Genomic DNA, 18,402 nt, shown 5'->3' with positions numbered 1-18,402 from the left:
CCGGACCTCAAATGTCCTGTGGTTCACTCTCAACGATGGGTCCCGCCGGCTAAAGTATTGGGACCAAGTGCTGTAGCAGTTAGCACTAGGGCATGCAGTGTGCCAGGATCAGCAGATATGCCACGTCTAAGTGAATCACAAACCTCCATTCACGGCGCTTGGTGGGAAGGAAATGGGATGTAGTCTGGAAGCCGACGGTCTAAATGCCGACCACCGTCTTCCAGACTCTCTAATCCCGGCTTGGTACTAATGACAGGCATCGAAAACTTGACGCCTGTCATTAACCATACTCTGGAAGACCAACGCCCGGCATACCGAACGAAGGTAAGCTGGGCGCCAGGCGCGGACAGCCACAGGAGGGAAGGGTTAGGTTTAGAGCTCCCGGGGGAAGTTAGAGTCAGGCACCCCTTCAGGAGAGTTAGGTTTAGGCTAGGGGAAGGGGGGTTTAGGGTTAGGCACCCCCGGGGGGAGGTTAGGGTTAGGCACCCCTGGGGGACTTAGGTTTAGGCAGCGGGGAAGGGGGGGTTAGGGTTAGGCACTTAGAGTGGGGATTAGGGTTAGGCACCCCTAAGGGAGGGTTAGGGTTAGGGGGTAGAATTAGGTTAGTTATACTTACCTTAGAGACGATCGGGATCTTCACCCTTGCCGGGCTGCCGCTGTCAGGATTTTAACTGCCGGCCATGCCAATACCTACTACACCCGAAGAAGAGCCTCTTGAGCTCAGTCTGGACAATGTGAAGGTAAGCAAGGCAGTAGCTAGTTTTCTCCAATACTTTGGACTTTATTGTGGAATGTGTTAGTACACAGGTGAGGGAGGGTAACATCTTTCTATAGCAGTGAGAGTGGGGATGCATTACTATAGAGGTGAAGGGTAACATCTCATATGTATATATATATATATATATATATATATATACACACATATGCATATGTATATATATATATATATATATATTGTATATAGAAATAAATATCAGGGGTGCACTCTCCAGTCTTCATAGAGAAATCATTTTATTTCATACTAGCATGTAAATCACAGCAGCATCGATGCTTTGGTCCCGTGCGTGGACCTTTCTCAAGATACATCACATAGTGACCTGTAAACAGCTTTATACCCCTGTATACATTAAACACCACCCGCTAATTAATACAAACACCCATCACCAGCCCACAATGCTAAAACCAATATACGTTTCAAAGAATCAATAAATGATCAGCAAAGTCATTAATGTGTAAGGTATATTTAACTCCATCCACAAGGTTATTTGAGGTGAACCTGGTAGTTACATCATTGAATACAAATTTGCAGATCCCACCATAGACTTCAATGTAGATTTCTCACCATTGAAGTCTTTGGGGTACATTCAATTGCCCGCGAGGTTTTGCGAGGAAAAAACCTCTCGCCCCTCGCGGCCAATTTCAAAATCCCGCGGGTATGCGCGCTCCCGATACCCACGGGATTCAATTAAAAAAATAGTGGGCGCGGGGTTTTCATCACTGAAAACCACGCGCCGCGTAAATTTAAAAAAAAAGTCACTTACCTGTCCGGGTCTCCACGGCTCCCGGCGGCCTCCCCTCTCTCTTCTTACTGGAGAGGGGGCTGCTGGGAGTCCGGGGGGCTGATGGGAGGAGCAAGGGCTGCTGGGAGATGTAGATGTAGGGGGGCCACACACACCGCAACGGGTGTCACACACACACTCATGCACTCATACACACACACACACACCACACAGTCACTCATACACACTTACATACAGCACACACACTGACATACTCACCGCTGCAGCAGAAGAGCCGGCTCCCGACGTCGGATGCAGAAGAAGATGAGAAGTCAGCGCTTCGAAAGGTGAGTAATTAAGGACTAATTAAGCTAATTGGATACTTCCAATTGCTTAATTAGTCCTTTGGGGAGGGGGGGGGGTTGTCAGAGCAAGTACACGTGATTATTCCTAAGAACATTGATTTCTGGAAAAATCACGCTTGCTCAGGAGGTGCGCAAAAAAAACACCTCCCGGCGCGTGTTTTTGTAAAAAACACGCACCTAATAGAATAGCAAAAAACCCGCACCTGCAGGAAATACCTCGCAGGTGCGGGTTTTTGGCTTTTCTCGCGGCCAATTGAATATACCCCTTTGGAGGAGACAAGCTGACAGCACACAGCCAATCAACACATACCTTTCCACCTGTCCGGCATGGTTTCGGGAATTTTCGGTTTGTTTTTTTTATCCCCCTGGATGCCTACGTGGAACGAAGAGGACCTGAACTACACATAGGAGAGGTTAGTATGGATTTTTTATTATAGGTACCCCTATGTAATCCTACTGGACAAGAGGACATGATGTCATCAGGGATACCAGGTGAGTATGTGTGAGTGTGAGTGTTGGTGTGCATGTATGTTATAATAAACGTTTACTGACACGGTGTGTGTGTTGTGTTTATTTAAGTATTTTTTTGGCTATGGAACTACAGGTACCAACTGGCCCGTAATGCCCCTCATGCTGGTACTTGTGGTTCTCCGAGTACCAGCATGTGGGGAAGGCTTGCTGGGATGTGTAGTACCACAGCTAAAGAAAATATTTACACCTCAATTTTACACTACACTTTGACACTATCAACCCTGCAATCACCGTCCAAGAGTGATTCAATCATGTACTTTTAGGACTTGTGTGAAAATCTGAGGTCGTTTCAGGACAAATTTCAGCAGAAATATAGAAAATTCTGAAGGGTACACACACTTTCAAGCACCACTGTATATAATATATAATTATACATGCTCTGACTCATAAAGTATTACTAACATTGCCCAGAGATACAAAGATGTGCTCTTACTTCTGTAGGTTCTGTGAGCAGCTGACAGTGTATATGTTGGGAAATCAGCATCTCCAAGGTGTGTCTATAAATCACACCGCACAGCATCTCCTGTATGTAACAGATCACCCCAGGCCAGGTTACTGCAGGGCTGCCGAGACTTGTGTAGTTGTAATAACCTGCCAAGTTGTGCAATGTGTCATAAGGTAAATCAGGTATCTTACCAGGATGAGGTTTAGTCACACTTTGGAACAATGCTGTTATACTGCAAGGGTTACTTGCAACTTGTAATATAGGAGTAAGTATGCTGGTCATTACACAATGTATCAGACCAATTGGTGGCAAGAAACTTTCTCCTTGATGATAATATCAATATCTTAAGCTATTCCAGAGGAAGTCAATATAACATTAATACATTACAACAGCAGAATAAATGCAGTACCAATTGCATTTGAAGAACATACACATGACAATTTATGATTTTAATGTAATGGTACTGCACAGAGGGCCTGATTCAGCAAGTAACACAATGTTGTGTTCGCACGCATATGGTAATCATTCATATGCACGAAAATCACAAGTCACAACAACACACACCCAGCAAAAGTCAATTCTGTCCACCACTCTCTACGTACAGGCTGAGCAGTCCGCAAGTTGGCGGAAGTATCAGTCGCTCCGCGGAGTTGAGAGATTCCTAAATGCAGAGAGACACCCGGCTGCATGCGGCACAGCAGTGGCAAATTTATGCACACCCCTATAACACTGTTGAAACACACTGGCACACCTGCGTTCGCCAAATCGCTCCCCCGTCACCTCCCACAAATGGCACTTGTTGTCAATCACTTTGCCTTGTGTCTGCATAGCCTCTGCTCACGCAGTTCACATCGCAGTTGGTGGTTTGCACATGCACAGTGGGAAACCAATAGCAAAGTGCGTGCGTTCTCTCATTTGTGTTGCTTGCTGAATCAGGCCCAGGATCCATAGCAGTTTTCTGGTTCTGCAGAGTAAAATACAACAAGCAAATAATACAATATCATGTGGTCAACTACATAGCTGTAAGTGCGTAAATTAAATTGGTTTAGCCAAAACCATAGTTAAACACTATAGCACTTTAAGTAACTGCACGTACCTATTGCCAAGTATACTCTGTCTAAGCAGTTTACAGATGTGTCCACATACATCTATCCTCCTTGTGCTACAAGTCATGTTAAACATAATGCATGAGCATCATGTGATTCTGTAGCGTTGTGTCTTTTTGTGCGACTTTTTCCCTTCAAATGCATCTTATTTGCACAGTGATGCAAATAGGATGCACAACCAGCTTTTGCTGATTAAAATGGTGTGTGGCATGTCTGTATTCTGTTTGTGACTACGGGTGTACTGTATCTGCATGCAAAATGCTAAGTTACAGTGTCAATGACAGTTCCTCAGCTGGTTCAGAGACTTTGCACTATGACCCATCCGGGGGGAAATATGATGCTGACAGCCGCTGTGGTAAGACTCCAAGCGCAGGTCCTACCTTTCACAATGCTCCATCAACGGTCCTGTGCTAAGCACTTTTATATAACCTTCCCCCATGTCCCTGCACGCACAGGCTCTCCTCACCCCCATTCTGGGCTCGCATGCGGCTGCACCCCTTTCTTCTATGGTCTATTCTGAGTCCATTGTGAGAGTCCCTGCCACGTGCCCATTAACAGTGCACCGGCCAGCTGGCTGGTGGAAACCATTAATCACTTCAAGGGTGAAGGGGACATAGTACACATATATTAACTAGAGATGTGCGCTTGCCCCGTGTTTTAGTTTTAGATCTGGATTCATCTTCGTGTTTTGGTTTTGGAAAACTACCCTCAAATATTTGGTTTTGGATCTGGTTTTTTATTTTAGACTTTCTATTGCTTAGATACATAAGCAATTGGTACACCGACCACCAAAGACTATTACTTGTACACCACGAGATAGTGACCAATAGATTGTCACACTAATACTGTATGTACTTAGTTTGACACACTGGGCCTGATTCAGACCCGGTCGCAAGCGCTGAGCGCTCGCAACCGGGTCGATGGTGGCCCAGAGCGCATGAATACGATGGAGCCGGGTCCGTCGTGCGCATGCGCGAGATCCGAATAGCAACGGGCAATCCGTCGCTCCGGGTCTCGCACCACAGGGGGTGTGCTGTCGAGTTTGAGTTACAGCACGCCCCCTTTGGTGGGCGGGCCGGGGGGGTGGCTGCCCAGACGGAGGCGTTCCCATGAGAACACCTACCATCTGGGGGCGGCCCCATTGACATCACAAGTGATGTCAGTGGGAGAGATTTTGGCTCTGTTTGAGCCGAAAGCTCTCTGGGACTTGCGGCCACGAGACCCTACCACAAGGGTCTCGTCGCAAGCCCGACAGTTGTGATGGTCTTGACCATCACAACCATCATCATGGCCGCTCGCATTAGCTGTTAGTGGTAACCCACAGCAATGCGAGCGGCCAGGAAGCCGCTCCGTTAAAAAAAAAAAGACGCCCTGATTCAGAGCGAGCGCTCTGTCAGAGCGTCCGGCTCTGAATCAGGGCCTCTGGGCCTGATTCAGAGCCGGACACTCTGACAGAGCACTCGCTCTGAATCAGGGCCGGCCTTCTGTTTTTTTAGAGCGGCCTCCTGGCCGCTCGCATAGCTGTGGGTGACCACCCACAGCTATAGCGAGCGGCCAGGAACAGAGCCGCTCCTAGGCATAGGCATTGCAGGCAAATGCCTAGGGCATTTGCAATGCCTTAGGGGCATCCTGCCGCTAGGAAGCAAGGCCCGCAGCCAGCAGTACTAATAATGAGTCACACTGACTCATTATTACAGTACTCTCTCTGCGCTGCCTGTAGCTGGCCGGCCCGTACCGAGGAAGGAGGAGGAAGGGGAGGGGGCCTTCTTACCCTCACTGTACATGACCAGCCTGTCACTAGACTGCCTAAGACCCAGCCCCGCCCCCCGAGTCCCCGCCCCCTCCTCTTAGTCTATTCTACTTACACAGTCCTTTCTGCCTGAGACTCCGCCCCCTAAACCCGGGTCCTCGTTCCTTCCTGCAGTCTAGCCCTCTCTGTCACAGCCTCTCCTCTCCTGTGACTGTCATCATGTGCCATGGAGACCAGCCCCAGCAGGGACCACACATCCTTTTCCAGGACAGGTAAGTGCCAGTGGCATCTATGGGGTGGTATCTGTATGCAATGGGGAGGGGTGTATTGTTTTTTTTTTTCTGGGGAAAGGAGGTTGGAGTATGTTTTACTGTCTGAGGTGTATTAATGTAGTAGTGTGTTGGTGGGGGGGTGTATTAATTTAAGTGTGTAAGAAGAGTTTATTAATGTAGTGTGTGTGAGTGGGGGGTGTATTAATGTAGTAGTGTGTTGGTGGGGGGTGTATTAATTTAATAGTGTGTTGGAGGAGTTTATTAATGTAGTGTGTGTGAGTGGGGGGGTGTATTAATGTAGTGTGAGTGGGGGTGTATTAATGTAGTGTGAGTGGGGGGTGTATTAATGTAGTGTGTGTGGGGTGGGGGCTGTATTAATGCTATGTGTATGAGAGCGTTTTGTTCATATTAACTGTGCTTTAAGTTATGAGGGTCAGTGATGTTCTCTGTGTTATATGGCTCTCACTGTGGGTCTCTGGGCCTGATTCAGACCCGGTCGCAAGCGCTGAACGCTCGCAACTGGGTCGATGGTGGCCCACAGCACATGCGCACGATGGAGCCGGCTCCGTCGTGCGCATGCGCGAGACCCGGCTATCGACGGGCACTCCGTCGCTCTGGGTCTCGCACCAAAGGGGGCGAGCTGTCGATGTTGAGTGACAGCACGCCCCCTTTGGTGGGCGGGCCGGGGGGGGTGGCTGCCCAAACGGAGGCGTTCCCATGAGAACGCCTGCCATTTGGGGGCTGCCCCACTGACATCACAAGTCAGTCAAGTGATGTCAGTGGAGAACTTCCGGCTCTGTTAGAGCCGAAAGCTCTCTGGGGCTTGCGATCCTACCACAAGGGTCTTGTCGCAAGCCCGATGGTCACGATGGTCTTGACCATCGCGACCATCATCATGGCCGCTCGCTATAGCTGTGGGTAGTCACCCACAGCTATGCGAGCAGAGAGGCCGCTCCAAAAATAACAAAGCCCAGCCCTGATTCAGACCGAGCGCTCTGTTAGAGCGAGCAGCTCTGAATCAGGCCCTCTGTGCATTATATGGCACTCATTGCAACTCTCTGCGTTATATGGCGCTCACTGCGACACTCTCTATATTATATGCCGCTCACTATGACACTCTCTGCATTATATGGCACCTCTGCGTTGCACTCTGAATTATAGGGCGTTACTGATACTCTATGTGCTGTGAGGCCACCACTCAATAGTTCCTCCACTGGGCTGCGGCAAGTAAAATGGACATGGGAGGGCATGCTGCACATGCCCTACCGCAGCCACCCCCCACATCTCACGGCTCCGCCTCCATCCATAGCCCAGCACCCACCAAGTCCAGCAGGGACAGGCCAGAAGCTAGAAGAACAAGCAGGGGTGTGCGCGACTGCCTCCCTGGTCCTGAAGAGAGTGAGTCTAAAGCTGGGTACAAACTTAACGTGTGCACTCAGGGCCTGATTCAGAGCCGGACGCTCTTGAAGAGCGCTCGCTCTGAATCAGAACATTTTTTTTGTTGCGGCCTCCTGGCCGCTCGCTAAGCTGTGGGTGACCACCAACAGCTTTTGCGGGCAGCCAGGTGATGGTCGCGACCATCGCAGCTTGCGATGAGACCCTTGTGGTAGGGTCTCGTCCGTCGCAAGCCCCAGAGAGCTGCCTGCTCTAACAGAGCAGGAAGCTCTCCACTAACATCACTGGTGATGTCAGTGGTGCTTCCCACAAACGGCAGGCGTTCCTCCATTTGTGTAGCCACTCTCCCGCCCCGCCTACAAAACGGGGCGAGCTGTCGATCAACATCGACAGCCGCCCCTTTTGTAGTGAGTTCCGGAGCGAGAGAATATCTCTCTCGCTCCGGGGCTTGCGCATACGCAGTACCCCACCATCGACCCGCTTGCAAGCGTTATGCGCTCGCGAGCTTGTCTGAATCAGGCCCTCAGCGCGATATCACTAGCAGCAGGACCCATCAGGAGTCCCAGTATCGGCAAGTGCATACACATTTGCCGGTGCCGGGAGCGTCAGAGCGACGGCAGGGCCATACTGCATTCTGCAGCATAGCCCCCACTGACAAGATCACCCGTCGGTCTTGCATGCAGGTCCAACTGATGATGCTGCTGTCTTTGCACAGGAGGGCGCTATCTTCAGTGACGTAGCGGGTATACACTGGCTATTGTGGACAATATGTCGCCCGATCCGCCAGCTCGGACGACATAACGTCTAGTATGTAGCCAGCATAAGGGCCCCATTTATTAACAAAGCTAAACACCAGAAGCATTTTTTTATTTAGAGTGGCAGTGACACAAACGAAAATGCCGGTGAGTTGCAGCAAAGTCCTCCTTGTTGGCCACATCCTCCGCTTAGCTGCTGGCAGGGCTGCTGTGCTGAATGGGTAGTGTATAGATCCCCTTCAATATTTGTACCTGGAAGTGACAGGCAGTGAGGGCAGAAGTTACATGCCCATACATTCCACAAAAAGAAAAAATTTATCCACTTGCGGCTTGTTTCGCTCGCCACGCTTCGGACACAGTGGCTCGCTTTGCACAGATTTATATTCCCCCTTTATTCCCACGTGGATAGTAGGGAATGACTTTGGACAGTAACTGATTATCATGTTTGAAGAGGTGGGGGAGAGTGTCTTTAGAGTGAAGTGTGTTGGGCTTATCTGCTAGGGGGCACCAGCCAAAATCTTGCCTAGGGCACCAAATTGGTTAGGGCCGGCTCTGGCCAGGAAGATGGTCGCGATGGTCAAGACCATCGCGACCATCGGGCTTGTGACGAGACCCTTGTGGTAGGGTCTCGTTGCCGCAAGCCCTAGAGTGCTTTCGGCACTAACAGAGCCGAAAGCACTCCCACTGACATCACTTGTGATGTCAGTGGGGCCGTCCCCAGACGGTAGGAGTTCCCATGGGAATGCCTCCGTCTGGGCAGCCACGCCCCTGGCCCGCCCACCAAAGGGGGCGTGCTGTCACTCAACATCAACAGCACGCCCCCTTTGGTACGAGACCCAGAGCGATGGCTTGCCCGTCGTGCGCATGCGCACTGGGCCACCATCGACCCGCTTGCGAACGCATAGTGCTCGCGAGCGGGTCTGAATCAGGCCCTCTGTTTGCAGGGATTGTCATGTTATCAGGGGCATATCTCTAATGGGTGCAGGGTGTGCGGTGCACATGGGCCCCTGGGTCCAGGGGGAGCCCACATCACACACCCTGCACCCATATTTTCTAATACTTACTCCTCTGAAGTCAGCTGTAGTAGCCCTGCAGAAAACGCCTGAAAAATGGCTGCTGTGGCCATTTTCCCAGCGTTTTGTGCATGCACAGTGGGGAAACTGCCAGGAAAATGGGCATGTACAGTAGACTCTGGGCACAGACTAGTGCCGAGAGTCTACTGCTGTGGTCAGTCTGCTGACGTTCGCCGGGGAGAGAGGAGGGGGCCTCAGTTAGGGAATGCAGATGGGCCCCTTCCTCTCTTATGCATGTACACACTGCAGCATTCTTTTCCTATTATTTATCTCTTTTTCAGTAAAAGTTTGATATATTGATTTTGCCTCCAGCATTCACTCTGCCTCAAAAACAACATACTGTACATAAGTGTCAGCGAGTGATATCCTATGTACATTATATACTGCTAGGTTGGGATCACCTATATATTGGCAGCACAGGGAGCCCCCAAGATACTTGTAATTAGAGATGTGCACTGACCCCCATGCTTAGGTTTTGGATTCAATTTCATGTTTAGGCTTTTGATCTGTTTTTTAAAATTGAATAAAGTTTTTAAAAACAGTTAAATATATGTAATTTATGCAATCCAAAACCCAAAATATAAAAGATCAGAACTGCGACTCAGATTTATCCGGATCTCCTCAGGAGATCAGAACTGCGACTCGGATTTATCAAGATTCATGAAATTCTGGTTGATTCGGAATTCTGGAGAACCGTACTGCACATCTTTACTTGTAATACTTTTTGATCAACAAACAAATATAGATAGAGAATACTGGAAAAAAATCTTTGATGTGGTTTGTTGTAGATTATCAATGTTGAATGACAGGGTTAGATAGCATTTTAAAGGGTATATCTACAAAGGTTTGATTTTTATTTTAGTGTGATTTCTCATTAGATTTTAATCCATGCTGATTGCTGGCAGCTCCGTTCACATAGCCCGATGAGACCGACATCTCTACCCAGCGGGGAGCAATGTGCGCCAGGCACGTGTGTCAGCCGGAGATCCCGTAACTCAGATTCATGCATACATCAGTGAGATGCATGCATGTATCTTACTGTAAAATACTTGTTACGTGTTCATTTTATTAAAAAAAATTATGTGGGGCCTCCCTCTAAATACACAACTAGCCCCGGACTTTTTATAGCCAGTCCTGGTTGTGTAAGTACAGGGAAAAAATTGAGTAGGGTTACCCTGTACTTAGCACAACCAGCACCAGGCTCTGATTCGGTCCTGGTTCTGGAATTACAGGGGAAAAATGCGTAGGGTTCCCCTGTAATCTCCACAACCAGCACCGAACCCTTTCTAGCAGGGCAGGGGGGTAATGTTACAGACAGGGAAACCCTATCACTGAGTTCCCCAGCCGAAACATTACTCCTGACTGCTAGTCAGCCCGGGCCAGGGATCCCTGGAGAGTTGGGGAGCCGCCCAATAAAGAAGTCTCCTTCTCCAGAGCACCTCAGGCCTAGGCTGATAGCCTGGGGCTATCCTCGCCACCCATGGTCGGTGGGTAGCAGGTTGATTGTGTAAGTGTAGTGTAAAAAATGTATCGTCAGGTTGTACAACATATTTGCCCAATGATAGATTTCTAAACGACCAGCAGGAGTGCACATCGCTGGTCGTTTTAGACATTTTTAATGATGTGTAAACGATTTTCAAACAATTATTGAACTATTGAACGATAACGATATCGTTATCATTCATTCGCTCAATTTAATCGTCTAGTGGATGTGTGCCTTTAGCCTTCATTGTTCCATATTTTCATAAATTTTCTAGTCCTCACCCGTTTTTTTTCATTTAATTCCCATTTACCACAACTAGCTACCCCCCCTCCCCTCTGGCCACAATGCCCTATCCCCATTGTTCTTCTCTACCACCCGGCTGTTTAGTTGAGGCAGATAGGCCCCTTCCAGCATCTGCCATGCCTACCAAGCACTGGGATCAGTGATGGGGTGTGCGCATCCAGACACATTAGCGCCCATTGCCGGGATTGCATCGTGATGTACTGCTTATCCATCGGGATTAGACAATTGGCTCATAAGGGGTGCCGTTAGTCATCAAGCACCTCACAATCTGTCTCCAACACTCCAGCATCGGTGGTTAGGTCATGCACGGAGATGGATGTTGGCCCCACCCCGTAGCAATGACAGTTATTTTAGCTGCAGCGCAGGATGGCAGCTGCTCCCCTGCTGTCCTCACAGTGCCAGACAATGGGGGAAAGCCCTTGTAAGTCCCACTGCCCACCAATAACGGTTATAGTTGGCAAGGAGATTCTTTAAGGGGGCAAAACATGCAGCCAACTTGTTTACTACAGCAGCCCTAGGCCATCCGTGCAGCAGTTTTAGTTGCCCTAGTGCCCCCTGCATTGGTAGGTGGTCCTCCTTGCTTCTCTCCAATCATAGTCACTTTATTTTCCTGCTTCTGCACCCCTATCTTTTTTTTCCCGCAGACTTTCAGTTACAGCCATGATACCCTGCCTCTGTTTGCTGTCTCTTTATTATAAGCACATTTTTCTGGCCCTTCCCCTGTATTTTCCCATTATGATAGCATGCATGTGGGCAGGTTGCACTGACTTTGTGTGGCCACACCTGGATTTTTTTTCCTTCCCTGGTTGCTAGGTCACCCCCTCCACATTTTCTGTAGCACCCTGTCAATATGTGGCTGTGTTCCCCCCTTTGCCACTCCCACTCTTTCCCCCATCTCCCACAAATGAGCAACCTCACCAGTGCCTCTTTTGTATTTACAAGTTAGGACTTAGCATGTTGAGGATGGGGTCAATCCAATTAGGTGCAAATTGCGAGTAGCGAGTTTGTTTCTTGAAATTCTGCAAACCAATTAAACATGCCTCAGCGGAGGTTTGCAAATTGACTGCCAAATGAGATTTGAGAAAGTGCATGAAAAAGTGGGGAGACCATCCTGAACCCCCCAAAATTGAAGGCTGTTTGTGGGCCTTAGGAAGGTACTGTAAGTTTTTAAATGGTGTCAAATGGCTGATTTGTGCCTTTTTTAAAAAATGCAAGAAAATAATAAAAAATAAACTTTTGTTTGTTTAATCTCAAACGAATTAAATGAAAAATGCCAAAAAAAAATAAAAAAAAAATTGATTTTGGGGTACTTTGAGAGCACCTTGAAAAATAAAAAAACAATTATTTTTCAATTAAAATAAATATTGTAATTAAATTTTGGGTGCCTAAACTAATGAAAAAGTTGAATTTGGGTTAATTTGAGGATAATATTTTTTTTACCCCAAAATATTAGATGTAATTATTGGACTAATTAAGCTACTTGGAAACTTCCAATTGCCTAATTAGTCATTAGTGTACAAGAGGTTCAGCTCAGTGTCTCGACATTTTAACCTTAAAATAAAGATTTTCCTTTCCATCTCTCACCCTCAGGGTGCATGTTTATGGACCATCAAGGGGTTCAAAGCAAGGGCAAGATTGGATTCATTTAGGTTTCACGAGTTTGCGCCTAGAAGGGCATTGAGCTGATTATGTTTTTTTTATTATTATTCTCTCTGGTATTGATATGGTTAGATGCCATGCCATTTGGCATATGGATGGATTGTCGTGGGAGTGCGGTTTTAGTTTGGGTATATGGCAAATTTTAATGTAATCATATTTAGATGCATTGTGAGGTTGGTGGGGGATGCACACAGATGCCCTCATTTACAGTACAAGGCAGTACGGTAAAGGCAAAAGGTGTATCTGGTTAGAGGATGGACAGTTTTTTTGTGGTTGTAGGACTTTTTTACTTTTGGTAGATCATGGTAGGAGGTCAATTTTAGATAGTGGGCCATGGTTCTTTGAATCAAGCTTTTTTGGAAAGCAGTGCTCAATGGGCCTCATGTAACGCAAAAGCGGTTGGGTGGCACTCTCTCTTTGAGATCGGCTGGATTGTCACCTCCTCAGGGGAGTACCTGGTCTCCATCTCAGGGTGGGGCCAGTTTTATACCAACTAAGGGGGAGAGGTACAGCCCAATACTGCTTGTGCTGGGGTGGGCACCACCCCATTTATTTAGATATTTCTTTATGGTGGTGGCCAAGGTTTGCACTGCTTTTCTTGTCACCTTTCATAACTATTTTAATACAATAAATGTGGCTGTGACCTTTTTAATCAATAATACAGTTGTTTGCATGTTTATTTCTAGTTAATTTGATAAATCAGAGTATGGAATAATAAAACCAGTGGGTGACTCAATGACAGGTCTAATTTTGAAGTAGTAATACATTGAAATTTGTGTGACAAATGTAATGCGATTTGAAAATGTCTGCAATTTCTATTGGTGACTGCTAATGTTACTGTGATTTGTTGGCTACATTCATTTAGAAATGAGTAAAAAAAAACAAAGTTCACAAAATCCCAGAAGTGATCTATAGAGCCTAAGTTAAGACCCTTTGCTCAAAGGCCGGGCAGTCAAACGCAACCCTTTCCCGTTCAAGAGTCTGGCCCACCACCCAGTCCTGGATTCCTCTGAAGCTCCGAATACCACTGACCAGACTCTGGAGATAGTAAATTGTCTGCCCGATACTGTGGCCTGGCGACATCATTGCCAGGCCAACCCCCTCGACAGATGCACATGACAGTATGAATGCAGAGTGCATGTGTAAGCTCAGCAGCAGTGAATGGAAAGGCTAAGGGAGACAGGACTCGGACACAGACCAGGAGAGGTAAGTAACATAGGTTGTGCTCTAAGCTGGCACACAAGGTGAGGGCGGCTATGGGCTGGCACACAAAGGAGGGCGCTGAGCTGAAACAAAGTGGGATGTGGGTTGGCACATAATGTGGGGCTCTGGGTTGACATACATGGGGGGAGGGACCTGTGCTGGCACAGAAGTAGGGGCTCAGCAAAGAACCCTTACCTAATTGCCAGGAGGCGAACTGTGAGAAACAATGTTGAGTCATTTTCTTAATATGGCACTCCAAGAAAAAAGTTTGGACACTCCTGCTCTAAGGTCTAGTATAATTGATCAAATACATGTAAGCAACTGTGAATGTGAATGAATGTAGTATACTAAAAAATCAAACACTGTTACAATCTACACATACCTGTACCAATATATAAATGAAAAAATAATCCCAAAAAACAATACAACACATCTAGAAATCAGCTGGTGGCCCCATGTAGCACCACTCCTACTGTGTGACCGCCTACACTGGGGATTCACATCCCTTGCAGAATGCTGTATGTGTGAGCTGGCATTCCTGGATTCCAAAATTATATTCTGTTCAGAGTGGAATTGGTGTTCTATTTTTTTTTATCCTTTGTTGACTAAAATACACATGACAATATAAAATAGAATCTGCACTAATGAAATCACTCATGTTACAGGAGAAAAATGTCTTGCTTCATCATGTGGCTCCCTCTGCTGGTGGTGTTGGCTCTTATACTCCTGTACAGATGGTACAGACAGAGTCAGATACTGGAGAATCTCACAGATAAATATGTCTTCATCACCGGATGTGACACTGGATTTGGGAACTTGCTGGCGAAGCAGCTGGACAGACGTGGAATGAGGGTTCTGGCTTCTTGTTTGACGGAGACAGGAGCTGAGAACCTGAAGAAGGAGACCTCCAGCAGACTGCAAACTGTAATACTGGATGTTACTGACAGCAGAAGTGTGAGCTCTGCTGCCAACTGGGTATCAAGTGCTGTTGGAAATGCAGGTGATTTTTATTTTCTGTTCCTAGTTCTGTTGTTATAATCTTTATGGAATTGTAGGGTAACGTAGAAAGTGAAAATGCACTAGTAACATACTGACACAGGTTACATTTATACATTTGTTTATATATTATAAATGTCTCACATAACCTAATCTTTCTAATATGAAGATATTTTAGGAAATTACATAAAAACTTCTTAGCTCAAATACTGTATCTGTACAATGAAGAAACACTATTGCTGTATACTATGCAGGGGTATTGTTGGGCCATTGTTGTAATGTCTGTGACTCTGTGTATGTGTTCATTCATACATGGAGATCAGGAGCTGTAGTTAGCATGCTTAAACTCCCTAATGGTTAACGTGTGCACTATACCTTATAGACTTAACACAATTAAAAACTTATCTAAAAATAAACACACAGACAACAGGAGTTGGATTAAAATTAAAGGTCAAATTTATTTGACATCAGATTATTAATTATTCATTAAGTATTGAATTAGGGGCTATCGAATTAGATAAGTAGATCTTGCCAATTGAAATTGATTGTGAGCTTAAAGTTAGCATGGTGGCGGACAACAAAGAACGGACACTCCAACAAAAACACATGCAGACCAAACACATCACTCGTTGGTGTTCAACGCTCCAGAAAAAGTACGCCCGGACGGGTTGTGTCATTTCCCTGTAGGGAGGATTTGGCCTATATTTGAACAAGCAGATTGCACCCATCTAACTTGTATAAGAAATAAAAGCACACTACCGTTCTTTCCGCCACAACACACATACCAAACAAACTCGCAAACTAGGGAGGGTGAGCTTTCCAGAATCAAAGAGGCTGACTCTTTGGATATCAGACCTAATATACCAACAAGGCCACACTCCCCAGGAACCCTATAGGCTAATTGTAATGTCTAATGTTATACCCAAGTGTGGTTAGATTCTGTAGTATGGAATTTTTAAATGTTAAGTTGTTCCTAGTTTTCCTTCTTTCCTACGCCACAGCAGAGAGGCAGGTGGTCCCCATTCCCAACACAGCAATTGACAGAGTGTAAACCCACAATCACTTTATTAAATAGGAACTCCTCAACAGTGGGGGTTTTCCTTTTATTTCCTTACTTGAATACGTCTTTAAGTAACACTTAATATGCCACAGCAAACTATTGCAACAAATAGGATATACATGCGTCACATATATACATTTCAGGAATTGTGAATTGAAATGACCATTAAATGTCTAGTCTAACCGTTATGGGAAGACGTTCAATAAAAGTGCAACACTAACTTATGATTATGTACCGTATGCTCTAAGAAACGGTAACCATGCTTCCTATATCTTTACACTAACTCTACACTTTGCTACTATTAATACCCCAGAAATAGAATTATATAAGGCTTACAGTGTATTACAACCTTCAATTGCAAACATTAAATAACCATAGAAACTAGCTTAACTCTATCCATCAATATGCATACAAATACAATTCATTAGTAATACACTATACCCAGGCTAAACCTGGCAGTCCTGCCTGGCCAGGTCTTCGTCGATGCACATTACGGAATAAAGAAACGAAAGATGAACTGGCTGGTGAATAAGGAATCTTTAGCAAAATACGCTTTAAGTGTTCCTGTAAAAGCTGTATCCCGACTTTTTACGTACTGTAGCAGCCCTAGGCTGAGGGTAATTTTGGGAATTATACTGGTAAAACTTGTTGCAGAAGTATAAAATGGCGGTTGACGGCTCCTTTCGTTAAGATGCTTTATTCTGAGCAGTTAAGGTACCGTCTGACGCAGGAGTCTGTCTATCAAAGTTTATACTGACTGTTCTGATATAGCCTCAGTGTGTGTGGTCTGCTGCTGTTAGTGCTGCTGTGAATAAGTCTCCCTCTCCTGAGGTAATATTGGAGCTCAGCACAGCTACATGCAGAACTATCTGTACCACAGCCCTCAGGTATTTCCTGTCATGGTCAGGTTAGCTGAGCGCTTACTTGCTCTCATTAGCCTCTGGTTCAGTAACATATTATTCTGCACCTAGGGGTCCTTAGCTAGCTTCTTGGAGCAGTTTCCTTTAGTCTCTATTTCCTCACTTAATCAATAGTTCTGTCACTATAGAGGTAAGTGTGCTCTGCCACTAACACACTGCAGAGGGGGAACAGTAGGTACAATACTCACAGAGCTTCACTTCTTCAATATTTGTTGAATTATCACTATTGCAGTGGCCGCTCCAGCTATCAGTCCTCATAAGCTGCGGCCTATTTATCCCTCTGCAGGCTGAAGGGCTGGTTTTGGGCTGGTCCACTAAGCAACTCCCCGCCTTCTGGGGCCGTATGCTGCCTCGGCTCACACAGCCGCAGCTTCCTGTCAGGAGCCTTTTACCACCATCGGCAGCGTGCTGCTCTCCAAACATTACCTCAGGCACTCACTGATCAACTGCTGCTCGCTTCCAACTGTCATATGTCTGACCACCTGACACTGGTCATGTGACCTGCTGCTGACCTCTGGAGCAGCTACAGAGATGACTGGGTGTTTGCCTGCGTAATGACAGACATGCGCTGTAGTCCAATTTCCAGTCAGACATAATACCTCACATAGTGGGGTATTACACTAATACTAACATCATAATTCTTAAAGGTATACTGCTACCACAACCTCGGGGTTTAAACTGGCTCAGTCAGATTGCACCTGCCTTACGCTGCCCTTCAACACCTTTACTGAACTGAGGACAAACATAAAGCAACAAATTTTACAGCAGCTGTCAAGTAATACAGTGAAATAACACAGTAAGGAGACCTGGTACTACAGTCATTAAACAACAATGTGAATCTGGCAGAGGCAGATTCCATTATATAACAATTGTGCCGTGAGCCCTCTCACTGTACAGCAGTGGCCCTCCCATCCATACCTGTGCCGGAGAGTAAGGGGTCTATATACTGAGCAGTGTTAGGAGATAGGGTGAAAAGTGATAAGAAAGTGATAAGGTGCCAGCCAATCAGCTCCCAACTGTTATCTCACAGGCTGTGTTTGAAAAATGACAGTTGGGAGCTGATTGTCTGGCACCTTATCACTTTCTTATCACTTTTCACTCTGTCTCCTAACACTGCTTAGTAAATAGACCCCTGAGTGTATCTGTGCAGCGCCCCCCACCCTATACTTGCTGCTGGCAGAGGGGACAGTTTTATGGCAATAGATTTGGAAAGCTTGTGCTTGCGCAGACAAAATAAAAAACTCTGGTGCCAGAGTCTTTGCTATCTGTTGTGTCTGAGCCCTTCATTCTGATTACTGCATATTGCAGGGAATATGGCACCGATAGGAGCAAGTATTGGGGGGCGGGCCTTGCAAGGACACTGACGAATCTCTAATGTACGCATGGGCCACAAGCATTGAGCAACCTATACCCATTATAGATACTATAGATGCAAAGCTGATGGAGGACTGTAAAGTGTGGGGAGACAGGAACACTGCAGGAGGTATACAGAGTGCTTTTTTAGATTTTTTTGATATATAATGTACCTGTAATGATCACAGTTAAACAATGGATTAAACCTTCTGTGCTATTTATGTTAAAACAAAG

The 18,402-nt window shown here is 46.3% G+C and overlaps 1 protein-coding gene across 1 annotated transcript in view; it reads left to right on the top strand.

Annotated features, from left to right (window-relative positions):
• Positions 1 to 5,863: 5,863 nt before the first annotated feature.
• The window catches only part of LOC148523560 (retinol dehydrogenase 7-like), a 56,671-nt gene continuing 44,132 nt past the window's right edge, over positions 5,864 to 18,402 (top strand). Inside the window, exons 1-2 of the mRNA XM_088473182.1 lie at positions 5,864 to 5,968; positions 14,505 to 14,839. Coding sequence (XP_088329308.1) covers positions 5,916 to 5,968; positions 14,505 to 14,839 — 388 coding nt within the window. The 5' untranslated portion in view covers positions 5,864 to 5,915. The remainder of the gene's footprint in view (positions 5,969 to 14,504; positions 14,840 to 18,402) is intronic.

The sequence above is a fragment of the Taudactylus pleione genome, unplaced genomic scaffold (genome assembly GCF_031769625.1).
Source record: "Taudactylus pleione unplaced genomic scaffold, aTauple2 ptg000130l, whole genome shotgun sequence".
NCBI classification, from domain to species: Eukaryota; Metazoa; Chordata; class Amphibia; order Anura; family Myobatrachidae; genus Taudactylus; species Taudactylus pleione.
This window is presented reverse-complemented; position numbering and strand designations above follow the sequence as displayed.